General features: G+C 37.5%; 1 protein-coding gene across 2 annotated transcripts; it reads right to left on the reverse strand.

Moving 5' to 3' along the window:
* Positions 1–9282: 9282 nt before the first annotated feature.
* LOC102703438 lies at positions 9283–12716 on the reverse strand. 2 transcript variants are annotated; one of them, XR_005812687.1, is made up of 4 exons: positions 12211–12716; positions 10483–10743; positions 10054–10295; positions 9283–9746 (listed from the first exon to the last, which is right to left on the reverse strand). XR_005812687.1 is itself a non-coding variant. In XM_006663264.2 (3 exons), the coding sequence occupies exons 1-3, from the start codon at positions 12703–12705 to the stop codon at positions 10104–10106; spliced, it is 948 nt and encodes a 315-aa protein (XP_006663327.2). In that variant the 5' UTR covers positions 12706–12716; the 3' UTR covers positions 10019–10103. The 2 variants fall into 2 exon arrangements, 1 of the variants encoding a protein (XP_006663327.2); XM_006663264.2 differs by lacking the exon at positions 9283–9746 and having other exon boundaries at positions 10019–10295.
* Between the last annotated feature and the right edge of the window lie 1543 nt (positions 12717–14259).

The raw sequence follows: 14259 nt of genomic DNA on the forward strand, positions 1-14259 counted from the left end.
GCATAGGCACCTGCCGTGGTGACACGTGTCCGTGGTGCCGTGGTGGGACTTTGACCACTGCACGGACTTAATTCGTCCGTACTCCCCACCAGCATCACCGAAAGCAGATTCAGCTAAGCTCCTGTTTTGTTCTCTCTCACCTATAGATTTTCATTTCATTTTTTTTTCTTGTTTCGCTGGGTCCGTTTTCTTTTATCTAAAAATTGTGGGGTACCATAAAGGATTTTTCGGTCAATAGTCTTAGAGTAAATTTTAGAAAACATCAGATATTATCGCAAAACTTTAAAGTTAAGAATATATTCATAAAACTACACGTTTAGCACAAAATTTATCATAAAATGCATATTTAAAATCATATATTGTAAAACTATACAAGTTTAGTTACAAACTTATCAATATATATATATATATATATATATATATATATATATATATCTTAGAGATCAGATACATAGGCTCTGTTTAGTTCCAAAAACATCGCATTGAATCTTTAGACATCTAAATAAAGCATTAAATATACATAAACATTAAAACTAATTACATAGTTATGGAAGAAAGCGTGAGATGGATCTTTTAAGCCTAATTAGTGCATGATTAATCATAGGTGCTACAATTATCAACATGTGCTAATGACAAGTTAATTAGATTCAAAAGATTCATATCGTGGTTTTTAGGCGAAATCTGAAATTTGTTTTATAATTAGACTATATTTAATACTAAAAATATGTGACCGTATTGACGTGACTTCTCTCCCAATTTTTTTAGAAACTGACGCAACCATAATGATGTTTTGGGATAAATAGTAAAAAAGGACCTTTTGCTAACTCCTGGTAATGAAAATATTCATTGTAATCACTTGAACAATATCAGCCACCCGAAATCGAAAAGCATAGCATGGAGACAATTTGTGGGGCTTAATTTGCTTTCCTTTTCGTGTGACTTAAAATACACCAAAAATATAGCATGGATTTAGGGGGTATATTTCATGTGTTTTTAGCTGAATTTTAATTTGAAAATTTCTCAACTAATGAGGAACAAAACAAACAATAATAATGAGGAGTGTTAGTTTTTTTTTTGAGTTTAGCACGAATTTCAAAGTCTCAGTAAATTAATGAACTGCCAAAAAATAATATTTTATAGGAATATAGGTTCCCCAAAATCGATAAGGACAGCATGGAGTCGATTTGTGGGCACTGCAGGTGGGGTCCGACGAGCATGTACACAGCAGAACCTGGATGTGCATGTCACGTTTTTTTTTATATTATAGCCTCGTCAATTATTCACTCCATAAATCATAATAATTGGTTAGGTGGAATAATGAATACTCTGCTTCAAAAATTATTTCTGCGAGAAAAAAAATGATTATACGTTAGAACGATGGCAGTAACTCTTTATATGTATTTTTTGGTCTCAAAATAAGCAACCACGCTACTATTTATAAGCTACACTATGAGGAAATAAAAATAACCTAAATACCCTTGTTCAATATGGGTTTGTTACTAGTGGGAACGTGGTTGAGGGTAATGTGGAAGATAATTTGGATAGGAAGTTATCAATGAGATATTTTAGGATAAATTTTGAATATTACTTAGTGTTTATTTATTTTGGGACATGCATAGTTGTGTTCTTTTTCAGCTGAAGATGAAATATCATCTAATACTTGTGATAGCTATTTAATATTATAAATGATAAATTAGCTACATGGGAAACAAACACGCAAAATTTGATGAACAAACTTAGAATAATTAGGGGAAAAATGCAGCCATGGAGGGAGAACAATTTTTGGGAGAATAATTAATAGATCTGACAGTTTTAATAAAATTGTAGCGTACTGTACAGATGAGAATGATGCTGATACGCAGGATCTAGTGATAGCTGTCCATGGCATTGATGTCATCTTCACGTACCTTGGGGCATATATACAAGAGAGAAGTAGATCTTAAGTAATTATTACTCTCGTTGTTCCAAAGTATAAGAGCACTGTTATACGCACGATGAAACATTTCTTTTCTAATTAGGCTTTCGGGCCCATCATCGTATTTACTTTTTCCTCTTGCCTTCTGCCCCGTTACGTTTGATTGTACCAAGATAAAAAAAGATCGATAGCATTTTCCCATAGTGTTACTAGCTCTCGGATAGGTTTGACTACGAATATGGATATAGCTATCTCATGAAAAATGCTTTTGTAAATGTAACACTGATTTTCATGTAAAAATAAATATTATCTTCAATTTTGCATCCATTATACTCACCCTTTTCCGAGTTATCTTGACTACGCAGCGTACAGTAGAGAAAACTAACAATCGTATTGATTTAGAAAACCTATTTACGAAACTGGTTTGAAGTATATTCTTTTACAGGCGAATAACACTACACGATGGAAAATTAACCTTAGGAGGTTAAAAACAAAAACGCAATCACATATCATGGTGTCTACACATGGCAAAGAACTAGTATGATAAGACATCACTGGACATACGTACTTGGCTAGACTATTTACCAGTAAATAGGCTAGTCCGCAAAACCGCTTATAGGTCACATATAAGAGGGTTTGCGAACCAGCACACTTGTACCTTGGTTTAGGGGTGTAAGTGGGTCAACCCGGCCGTGAGTCCATTTATAGGCTAATTAAGTGTTTAATCCGGTCTTAATTGGCCCACTTACACCATTACCCTGGTTTTCTATTATATACTCCCTCTATCCATGTTTGATCGTCATGTTTGGTCTTGGCATCAAGACCAAGATAAATCTTGTGTACTTATATTCCATTTAATCTCCATTCAAGCTCATGCTGTCACATCCACCTCATACATGCATCTTTAGGTGAATGATTATAGTAATTGGATGTGTAGCTCTCATGCAGACAGCTGTATTGATGGTTGATGAATTCCGAAGGCACTATGCATGGTGGTGGTGTAGTAAATCTGCATGAGAGATGAAAGGTACAACGCACCAGACAATACACAATAGCTAATGCGATGACCATTTATGAACATGCAATTTTTTATTATACGTCCATCAAATATGGATGGAGGGAGTATAAATTAGACAATAAATATACAAAATATTTGAAGATGACAAGTGCTGCATCCTGTTAATCAATTATAAAATTGAAGCTTTCATTTATGCACTCCAATAGTTTAGTTAATTGGATAAGAGAAATATAATCCTTCCTTCGGCACTGTACACCAACAAAATCAAACTAATTTAAAATAAAACATTAAAACCCCTACATAATAAATTCTGACATGCATCATGGACAAGAGCGTACGGAGGATTCATGCGGCGGCATGGCAGGCAAATTAACCAATGCCAGTGCCAGACGATCGATCGGTTGCATAATGCATCACCCTTCATTAAAAAAACAATTTTGGAGATGATTCGTCTCAAAATTTGATTTTTTTTTTTTTTTTGCAAAAACGGAGTATATAATACTACTGCTAGCTGCTGTGCCGTCGGACTCACTGGCCCGAGATACATCCATATAAAGTTATCTTGTGTTTTTTAAAAGAAAAGGCCAAACGGTATATTTATAATAAAAATAATTTATGAATAAAAAATTTTATTTACTTATTAATAGCGATCTAAAAAACCAATCAGGATAATAGGATGTGAGGCAAGCCCCAGCTATCTAGCGAGTGAAAGCTATTCCCTCGGTTTAGATAATAGGATGTGAGGCAAGCCCCAGCTATCTAGCGAGTGAAAGCTATTCCCTCGGTTTAAGACTGAGGCTGCGTTCATTGCTGGGGTATAAGTTGACTTATGCACTCGCACGAAAAATATTAATAGATTAGTACATGATTAATTAATTATTGATTATTAAAAAATATAAAATAGAGTAATATAATTTTTTAAAACAACTTTCCTATAGAATATTTTTTAAAAAAATACACCTTTTAATTTAGCAGCTCGGAATACGTGAGCGCGGAGAACGTGGGAGATAAGTTAACTTTACACATCAGGACTGTCTTGAGATAAGTTAAGTAACGGGGGCTGTCAAATGCGGCCTAAGTCATCTTGTGCCACCTTATTTATCCTTGGTCTATAGTCAATATATTTTCTGTTTAATAACCTTTACACATGGGGACACCAGTACAATTTTCTACCATAAACCCAATATATTTTAGGTTTTTGTCTTATCCTTGAATTCACCTCGGGAATAATCCAGGAGTAAGATCGCGTTCGGCTCTCGGACCACCGACCTAAAATTTTCTCGTTTTTCGCACGTACATTTTTCGAACTGTTAAATGATGTATTTTTATAAAATTTTCTATAGAAAAGTTATTTAAAAATCATATCAGTCTATTTTATATTTTTTATTAATATATCAATCTATTTTATATTTTTTATAATTAATAATTAATTAATCACGTACGCCCGAGTAATTCAGGTAGGTAGCTGCAGTAAATGTGGTGGGAGCGGGCTGAGATATATAGCCAGCTTGTGCCATCGCCTGCTGCTGCATCGGCGAGCCATGCGCGCGTGTGCCTGCTCAATCTTTTGATCCTAATTAGCCCATGATTAGCCATAAGTGCTACAGTAACCAACATATGCTAATGATGGATTAATTAGGCTTAAAAGATTCGTCTCGCGGTTTCTAGGCTAGCCGTGAAATTCGTTTTTTTATTTGTATCCGAAAACCCCTTCCGACATTCGATCAAACATTTAACGTGACACTTCTTCCAAAAATTTTCTGGATCTAAACACCACCCTCATCTACCGACACATTTCGCTAGCTGGGTATATATGGTGCGTGTACCGTGTACGTGTGCATATAGGGTCGTTGTTGCTAGCTTACGCGCTTTCTAATTGTCCTCCTAGTTTATCTTTCAGTTTCAACTTATAAGCCGTAGCTAAATTTTAAATTTTAAAATTTAATTTTAAAGTTGATTTTGAGACTTTTATTTATTGTGGCTATAATTTTAGTAGCACTGCAATGACTCTTGTAACTTGTCTAACTGTATATATATAATCTTGTATGTATGTACATGAAAATTAGATCATACCACTAGGGCCGTGTTCGGCAGTGACGGCAAGATATCTAACTCTTCTCTTTTTCACGCGCACGCTTTTCGAACTGTTAAATGGTATATTTTTTGCAAAAACTTTCTATAGGAAAGTTGTTTTAAAAAATCAGATTAATCTATCTTATATTATTTTTAATAATTAATAATTAATTAATTATGTACTAATCTATTACTACGTTTTTCGTGCCAGATAACTAATCCCTAATCTAACGAACGCTGCCTAGGTGTATACTCCCCCTCGTATCTAAAGTAAAAAACAACTACGTACTTGGAGGCTAATATCATTGACTTAAGTATAAATTAATATGTGCTCATCCATGGCATATCATAATAATATTTTTCTTAGTATTAGAGTGAATTAATACTATGTGAGCTAAACTTGTAATCTTTTACTCATATCTGGTGCTATATGCCCTCTCCGGTCATATATATTTGACACAGCTGATTTTAGATTGTTTAGCATTCGTCTAGCTTGTTTATAAATTTAGTTCGAATATAAAAAGATATAAGGCATGTCTTAAAAATAGAACAACCGACAGCAAACAAAATAGTTGGTACTTACCGGTAAGATGAATGGTTAAACTGAGTCGTCAATTACGTTAATATTTTCAGGGTTAATTAGATCATGTTATTATGAATTTGCTAGTTTTGAAATATGTCATTACTATTTAACTAATTGTAAGGATGACATTATAATTTCAGGACTATTCGAAATATGCCACTTCATATCCTTTCGGTATTTTTTTTAAAAAAATGGACCATATTGTCCCTCCGTTGTTCACTGTGCTCTTGGTATGTGACAAGGGTAATTTGGTCCAAAAATAATATATCTGAAATAGTTCTAAAATTATAATGGCATCCTTACAATTAGTCGAACAGTAATGACATATTCTAAAACTAGCAAAGACACCAATTTAATTAACCCATATTTTTAACTGGTAAATTTATAATGACATGAATCTAATTAACCCATATTTTTATGACGGGAGAAGGATGTATCAACTAAGTGATAAGGAAATTCTCTAAACTATTGTAACTGCATAGCTGTTAATGCACAAGCCGCTGATGCAAACATTACGAAACATGATATCAGGACACTAATGTCCATCGATCAGCTAGCTCTCTCGATCTAGGAAGCTTCCCCAGATCGATCGATCCTGCACGAAGTGAGTGCTATAGCTTCACATTAGGATAATGCACACAAGAGAGGTCCCATCACATTGTCGATTACCCGGACTAACAGAGACATATATAAATACTGGGGAGGGAGACAGATTAATTAAAAGATTAATTAGCAGAAACAACAAGCTAAGGATTTCTTCTAAGCTAGGATTTGCTCTATTTTTTAATACATGGTTTCGCTTGTGTCTAGTTTTTGGTTGTATGTATCTTAGTTATGCAGAGACCAGAAGTGGTCTTCGAGTGATTGTATCACCTCGATGTAATCATCTGAGATTAATAAAAACTTTATTTATCTAAAAAAACAAGCTAAAGCATAAAGTAAACCAATTTTTCACTTTTTACCTATAATCTTTGACTCTTCGTCTTATTCAATTTTTTTTTGCGATTGATATTTTTGTTTTTATTAGATGATAAATCATAAATAGTACTTTAAGTGTGACTAATTTTTTTCTAATTTCCTGAAATTTTTCAAATAAGACGGATGGTCAAACGCTGGGCACAAAAACCGAAGAATTGATTTTTTTGACAGAGGGAGTAGTTCTATCTGCCAAGAGCTATTTTCTGTCCATCCAGTTGTCACCGATTCAGTCTCGGATTTGGGTTGACCTGGTTGCATGTGCTACCAACATTTCATCCTGTGACCATTACACTGCTTCCTTTTCTTCCTCATTTTGTTTTTCCACTTGGTATATTGTGGCACTGTTGTCTAGTCTAACTTACTACACCATGAGTGAGACTCCAGCTACAATAGTAGTATCCTAGGTTTTGGTCTCATTAGAACTATGGGCCGATCCAATCATATAATGTCTACTCAACCTAAAAGACTACTTGTAATTGAGAGCCAATGAACTTTTCAAGGTTAAAGAGATTATTTTGCATATGAATAAAATATACAGTGTTTTTGCGAAAAGACTTGTAGCCTAGTGGTTACAAAGGCCTTAGTAACACCTGAAATCTTGGGTTTGACTCCTTATTGAAGACATCGAGGCACCTGTGATGACTTCGTGGTTCTCTCTTTTGGAAATTGGAACAAATAAAATTAGGATGATTTTTATAGAATTCAAATCCTATGAAAAAGTTTCCTACATATTTACTTGGAAAAAAATCCATTCCAAAATGCTATGGAATTCCTTAGGATTGTGCCTCCATGAGGGTTTTAAAGAATTTCCAACAGGGGTTCCAAACTCTAAAAATAATTCCTGTCTATCTTTTATCTTCGGATTTCTATATTTTTCCTGAACTTCATTCAAACAGACATTAATCATATAGGTTTCCTCTATTTTTCCATCCATAGGATCTGAAGTTCAAAAACACTTGAATCCTCTTCTTTTTTCTATTCACCATGTTCCAAAGAAGCCCTAAATTAGACAGGTATTGTACCTCGGAGTAACTAAGTGTGTCAGAAAGATAAAGATTGCTCCACTGTGCCATTTTTTGGGAGAAGAGCACATCCATGAGCTAGCATAACTGAACTTCATTTACTGAATTAACTGATGCTGAACGAGAAGGCACCCAGCACCCAGGATGGTCCATAGTGGTTTTTATTTGGCAGAAGACAGTAAATAAGATTGTCACATTCCATCTAAAACAGATTGTCTTTTACCCAGACTGAACCTGGATGAATGCTTTTAGTAATGCTGAGACAGAGCAGCAGTAGTACACCATGCATGCATGGAAGCCAGGAATGGTAGCACAGAAGATGATCAGAACATATATTCAATAAGATCTCAGTAGTAACAGTGGCACAACTGAGCAAGAACAGGGCTACAGGGAGTTGTTCGATGGCAAAACTTCAATGGCTTCTCTATCTATCTATCTATCCATTGGCCCATCATGCCTGCTTCAGTGTTTGTAATGATTTGAGTCATTTTTATTATTGTCCACACTATGATCTGATCGCTATGGTGAGCATGGTCCATGGTTCATAAAAATATCTGAGCATTAATAGTGTGCTATGCTTTTGCAGAATGTAGGGTCAGGTTGAGCACAATGAATGAACAAAAGACAAGAAAGAATCTAGAAATTTACCCAATCAGAAAGAAAGAAGATAATTCAATGTTTTTTTTCCTTTTTGGCATTAGGAGAAAACATGCTTGCTGTTGGTATTAATTAACAAAGTACAGAGTGTATACATTTCTTCAATCCATCAAAATGGTGTGTAAACATACTTCACCATCTTTGAAGGCAATGCAAGAATTCATTGAAGTCTTTCAGACTTTCAGTTTGCAGTAATAATCTAACAATGTTGCAATGTTACATCATTACATTAAAAAGAAGAAAAGGATTCCAGAACACAAATAAGCCCATTTGGGCAAAGTTTAATGCTAATGCAGTTAATCCCTAATGACCTTCAATATCATGAAAGTTTGAAGTAGCTTTTGCTTTACATCAGCATGAGCACGATATGACAAACTTTCAAGCAAGTTCAGTATTCACTTGTGAGGTGTTTGATCCCCAACACGAGGACACTGAAATTAAGCTGGGATGGCTAGAAGGAGCTACCCATTCAATGGAATTAAGAAAGGAGGAGCCACATATTCTCAACCCTTCATCAATCCAGACGAAAGGTGGGAGGTTCAGGAATTGAATCCAGGCTACAGCGTTCACCGGCGAACGCTTTTGCCAACTGCGCTAAAAGTGCATCTCAGGACACTGAAATTTGATGAGGCCCTCAAAAATACATCCATTCCAATACTTCCATAACTACCCAGCCACCAACATAACTAAGAAATTGAAACACATCCATTCCTATAGGCAACATGTTGTGTTTTAATTATCCGTAAGTCAACCCAGGAACTGGCGGTATAAAAGTGCACAAAGAAAGTTCTATAACCGTGCCTCCAGATAATCCCAACCATGTGAGTATTTAGTGCTTGTTAGTTTTTCAATTATCTGAAGAAAAAAAAGAGAGAATGTTCCCTAAACTCTCTAAAACCACTTGACATCTAATAGGAAGCTAAAGTAATAAAGAAAATAAATGGAGTTAAAAAGTGGACATAGGCAGAGGGTGATGATGTCAGAAAAGCAGCAATACAAAGAACAGAGCATTGGGCTGGCATCCAAGAGGTTCAGACTTCAGGTTTCAGAGGTTACATGGTCTCACTCATGTTAGTCATTAGCCCACATGAGCATTGCAGCAAAACAAGCTCATAGTATTGATTCTTTTCTAACTCAAATAAGGTGCAGAAAAAACTTCAGTGCAGTTCTCTAGGAAGTTTGCTATTTGCAATGATTAAGTTCCACCTATCATCAGTACAATTTCACCATTTTCTTTGATGAAAAAGGAACAATGTGTTTTCGTCAAAAGAAAGTACCTTAAGTACCTTTCTGATTGTTCACAAAGATTTCTCTCCAAGTTCTTAGAAATCACTCTATTTTCAGCTTGAGTGCAGGTACAAGTACAAACTCAGACTACATATGAGAACTACATTGAAGTTTTTCTACATACTATATTAAATCCGCTTTGTTGATTCCCATGGCATGTTCTATATTATCATCTGCTTTCCTCATTCGCTTCATCCATTTAGCTTTTCCAATCTGAAAAATGATTAGTGATTAGTACGGGCTGTGCATGTGGGCTTTTTTCTTGCTTAGATAATTGCGTTTGCATAGTCTACCATGCTACATTCTCAATGGTAAATTTTAATATGCCATTTTTTACAAGGAAAGAGTATGTATATGCTTTCAGACGTTTCATTGAGGGGTTTATGAAAATTTCATCTAATGCATGATTATGAACAGAGATGGCTCAGGCACGAAGTGGAAAATATTTTTTATATTGCATTCTTAATAGAGACAAACATAACATTAAATTCAAAAGCATGCACAAATAAAATAGACTTACATGAGTAATGATGTACATGGACAATATTCCACACCAAAGAACAAGCATCCTTATGAGCTGAAAGCTCTTGAAATTGCATATATGAAGTCCAATAAACCAGTTCCCTTGAGAAGGCCTTTCCCAGTTAAGAGTTCAAAGTCTATTAACAAGAGAAAGCCAATTATAGCGGCTTTTCCATTTATGAGTTCATTCGCACTGGTGAAACCAAAACCTCCAACATCCTCATCGATTACCATTCTCACCTGAAAATGCAAAACACAGGATTATATTCTGGTAAATAGCTCTGTGAAATTCGTTTTACTGACAATGGAGTAGTACACTGAATTAACAATACAGGATTTATCTGAGCAAGAGCTGCAAGACCAAAGCAATGTATGGATATGATCTTCAGTTCCAGTCCATAGGTAAGTAATGGAGCAAGGAGTGAACCTCTTCAATATTGACATCAGATGCAGTAAACCCAGGTTGAGCTTTCCCACTGAATATGATCTCTGCAGATCCACCAGAGCTATCAGCTCCCCTAATGCTGATGTATATATTCTCTCCATCGGTCTTCACCGGGTACACGAATAGTTTTCTCAATGCAGGGGTAAGAGCCCTTAAAACAGGGTTTTTTGGATACCATTCTTTTATTTCGCCAGTACGAAGATCATATGTGCTGTCTGTTGTTGGGCAAACGATACAGCCATCCTGAAAGACAAACAATATAAGGTTACATCTTTGAGGAAGGAACTGGAATTCTGGAATGACAATATTTTCATGCAAGTGATGTCTAACAAAGTCAAATAAAAAGAAGCGAACTTCCCAGATTCGTAATAATCTTCAAGTGATATAGACTAGTGTCTGAGTTCGTATAGTCAAGAGGAAGGCTAACTCGAAATATCCCAGATTCACAATATGGAAAATCACAAACATACAAAAAAAAAAAGATAAGGCTTATGCACAAGGCAGTGCATAGAACTTTGCAAAACTGGTATTAACCCCACTATCAAACCACATGATTATCAAGGTAGCTGCTTTCCTCAATTCACATTCGCGAACATCCATCTTGTACGAAGAAAACAGGTGTAAAATCGTAACTGTTTAAAATTATATCCAAAGGCATCATCAAGGGAAGCTCATGACGCTTCCGTCACATACTCACATAGGGTACTTCACTCCTACCATTCCAACTGAACCTTCAAACTGCTGCATCATATAGTTCATGGTTGTCATTTTGGACTGGGTAATTTTCCCATGTTTGCAGTTTGGATCACCCAACTATTTTTTTCTAACCATGTCTAGCCTCTCATACGGCAAAGATATGGCCTGCAACAGGGCCAGACCTAGCCCAACAGCAAGGACCAGACCGGCCTGTGTAATTTAGCTAAAAAATGGCCCACCATGGTGAAATTTTGTCCAGGCCCAGACTTTTAACCTTAGGGCCCGGGCCATGGCCTAGGATGCTATGGGCCTGAGTCCTTCCCTGGCCTGCAAGTAGATGGGGGAGTTCGCCGGTATGCCAGAGCCGATGTGCTTGAGGTCATTGAAGTGTAGTGAAGTTGTTTATGGTGATCCAAATTACAAAAATGCAAGATCAAAATGTGAAGATTGGCAAGGAAATAAGAGGTGACCCATACTATAATTCACTCCAAGAAATGTAATCCACTACCTACATGAATTGTACTTATATACATACAGGAGCTGCATACAGTACACCATGTGTATGTCCATGCCAATAATGATCAAATCAACTCGATTGTTGTCATGTTGGAATATACTCTCTCCGTCCCTAAATGTTTGATGTCGTTGACTTTTTTATACACGTTTGATCATTCGTCTTATTCAAAGAATTTACGTAATTATTAATTATTTTGATATCATTTCACTTATTATTAAAGATAATTTTATACATATATATAGCTTTACATATTTTTAAAAAAAAATTGTATAAGACGAATGGTCAAATGTATATAAAAAAGTTAATGGTATCAAACATTTAGGAACGGAGATAGTACTTGCACAATAAAAACAACAGTTTGTCTTTTGTAATAAGAACAAGCCCTAAGTCTTCTTCTTCTTATTAGTTTGGTTCTACTCTAGATTAGTAGAAAGAGTGCAGTAGAATGGGAAATTGGAAGGAGAGGAGAGGAGGAGTGGAAGGGAAGGGAAGAAGACCTGGGTGAGCTTGGCGTTGAGGAGGCCCTCGGTGTAGGCGCCCTCGGCCGGGGAGCGGTTCTCCACGGCGTACACCTGCTCCTTGTACCACAGCAGCAGGATCTCCTCCCCGTCCTGCACGATCACCCGCCGCTCCCCACGCGGCAGCGCCGCCAGCGGCACCACCGGCACCCAGTTCCCCTCTCCCCCGCCGCTCGCCTCCGCCGCCGCCGCGGCCGACGGCTCCGCCCCTGAAACCTCCGCCGCGCGGCATGCGAATCTTTGGTAGTAGTGCTGCTGCTGGTGGTGGTGGTTCAGCCGCAGGATGGTGCCGCCGCCTTGCGGGGGCGAGGCGGCGCCGGCGCGGCGGCGGCGGTGGAGGAAAGAGGAGGAGGAGGCGGCGGTGGTGGTGATGGACGCCATGGGGAATGATGGATGGGAGCGGGCGAGGCGGAGGAGGAGGCGAGTGGGGCTAGGGTTTGAGGAGGAGGTGGTGGAGTGGAGTGGCGCGGCCATGGCCACAGGATGGGGATAAAAAGGCGGGATTGTGGGGAAGACAAGATGACACATTTATACGCTGCCGTCCACGCGCGCTAATTTCAAATTCCTGAGCGCGTTTGGACGTCGTCGTGGACGTCTGATAACTTATCTATTTCCTAATTTTTTTTTAAAAACATCATATCGAGAATTGTTATATCGAATTAGACACCTACATTAAATATAGATAAATCAAAAAACTAATTGCACAATTATGTAAGAAATCTTGAGACGAATCTTTTAAGCCTAATTAGTCCATGATTAGTCATAAGTACTACAGTAACCAATATATGCTAATGACGGATTAATTAGGCTCAAAAGATTTCTCGTTGTTTCTAGGTTAGCCGTGAAGTTTGTTTTTTTATTCGTGTCCGAAAACCTCTTCCGACATCCGATCAAACATTTGACGTGACACTTCTTCTAAAAATTTTCTTAATCTAAACACCACCTTATTTTCTCAACATTTTTATTTTTTAATATTAAAACTAAACTCTTAAAAGCTTATTTTTAAATCGATACCTTTTGATAGCCAGTTTGTTTGGCGTAACTTTGCCACGTCACGTCAGCGTATACCAATTAAACTAGTGTGTTAAAGGGTTATTGTTATGTCAATTAATCATGAAAAGACGGTGTTATTTGGTTACGTTGCTAAAATGGTTTAGATTTAGAAATAGGTTTTTTGAGTAGTTATAAAATTAAAAGTGAAAAATGTTCAAGACATAATACAAATCCGTCGTGTGGTTTGTGACGCCTCGCGCGCCGCGGGAGGCGACGTGGCGAGCCGAGCAGCTGGCCATGGATTCTGTGGCACTCTACTCGCGGAGATTTTCACCTCGAAAATCTCTAAAATCAAATCACCCCCAAGCTAGTTCCCAGTCTGCGTGGATGCCTTTGCTTGTTTCGTCCGCCCGTTTGGAGCTCTCGGCCGCGGCGGGTCTCGGGGTGTGTTCGCTCTGGAGCAGGAGACGTGGGCGCAAGGTGTTCGAGGAAATGCCTGAGAGGGACCGTTTGTTTGGATCTCTATCTTCTGCTCGTTTTTCTTTTTTTTTTTTTCTGTGTGTGTGGAGGACAGGTTTTTTCTTTTTCCTGGATCCCTTCGGCTGCAGCTTGGCGACATGAACTGCAGGACAGGTTTGACAAAGTCCGTCGTTTCAGAAATTCAGCGCGGTACTGTTACTGTTGGGAGATCAAGGTGCGTGATGCTGAATAGCCAACGTGATCGGGTTCGGCCTCGATGAATCTTTGAGCCACGTTGCAAATGCGCTATTGTTTAGAGGCTTTTGCGTTATAAGGATCAGCTGGTTCTCCTTTCCTCGGGTGCTGTCAGAGATTGAAGTGGAGTTTTATCTGAATAATCTTCAATAGATCACAGGATCAGCGTATGATGATGGTCTGGTGGCTGAGGGTATGACTAGAAGGTCCACTGCATCACCATTCTCAGTGCGTGCAAGTGGAGAAACTAAAGAGATTCCTCGGTAATCTTCTGTATTCTCTGCCAATACTCATTCTATGATTTGCTTATTCAACCACCAC

The sequence above is a fragment of the Oryza brachyantha genome, chromosome 11 (assembly GCF_000231095.2).
Source record: "Oryza brachyantha chromosome 11, ObraRS2, whole genome shotgun sequence".
NCBI classification, from domain to species: Eukaryota; Viridiplantae; Streptophyta; class Magnoliopsida; order Poales; family Poaceae; genus Oryza; species Oryza brachyantha.

Coding starts and splice junctions, on each gene's coding strand:
- LOC102703438 (XM_006663264.2), bottom strand. CDS start 12,705: ATGGCCGCGCCACTCCACTCCACCACCTCCTCCTCAAACCCTAGCCCC. Junction 10,744..12,210: donor TCAACGCCAAGCTCACCCAG/GTCTTCTTCCCT, acceptor TTTGTCTTTCAG/GATGGCTGTATCGTTTGCCC. Junction 10,296..10,482: donor CTGATGTCAATATTGAAGAG/GTTCACTCCTTG, acceptor TTGCATTTTCAG/GTGAGAATGGTAATCGATGA.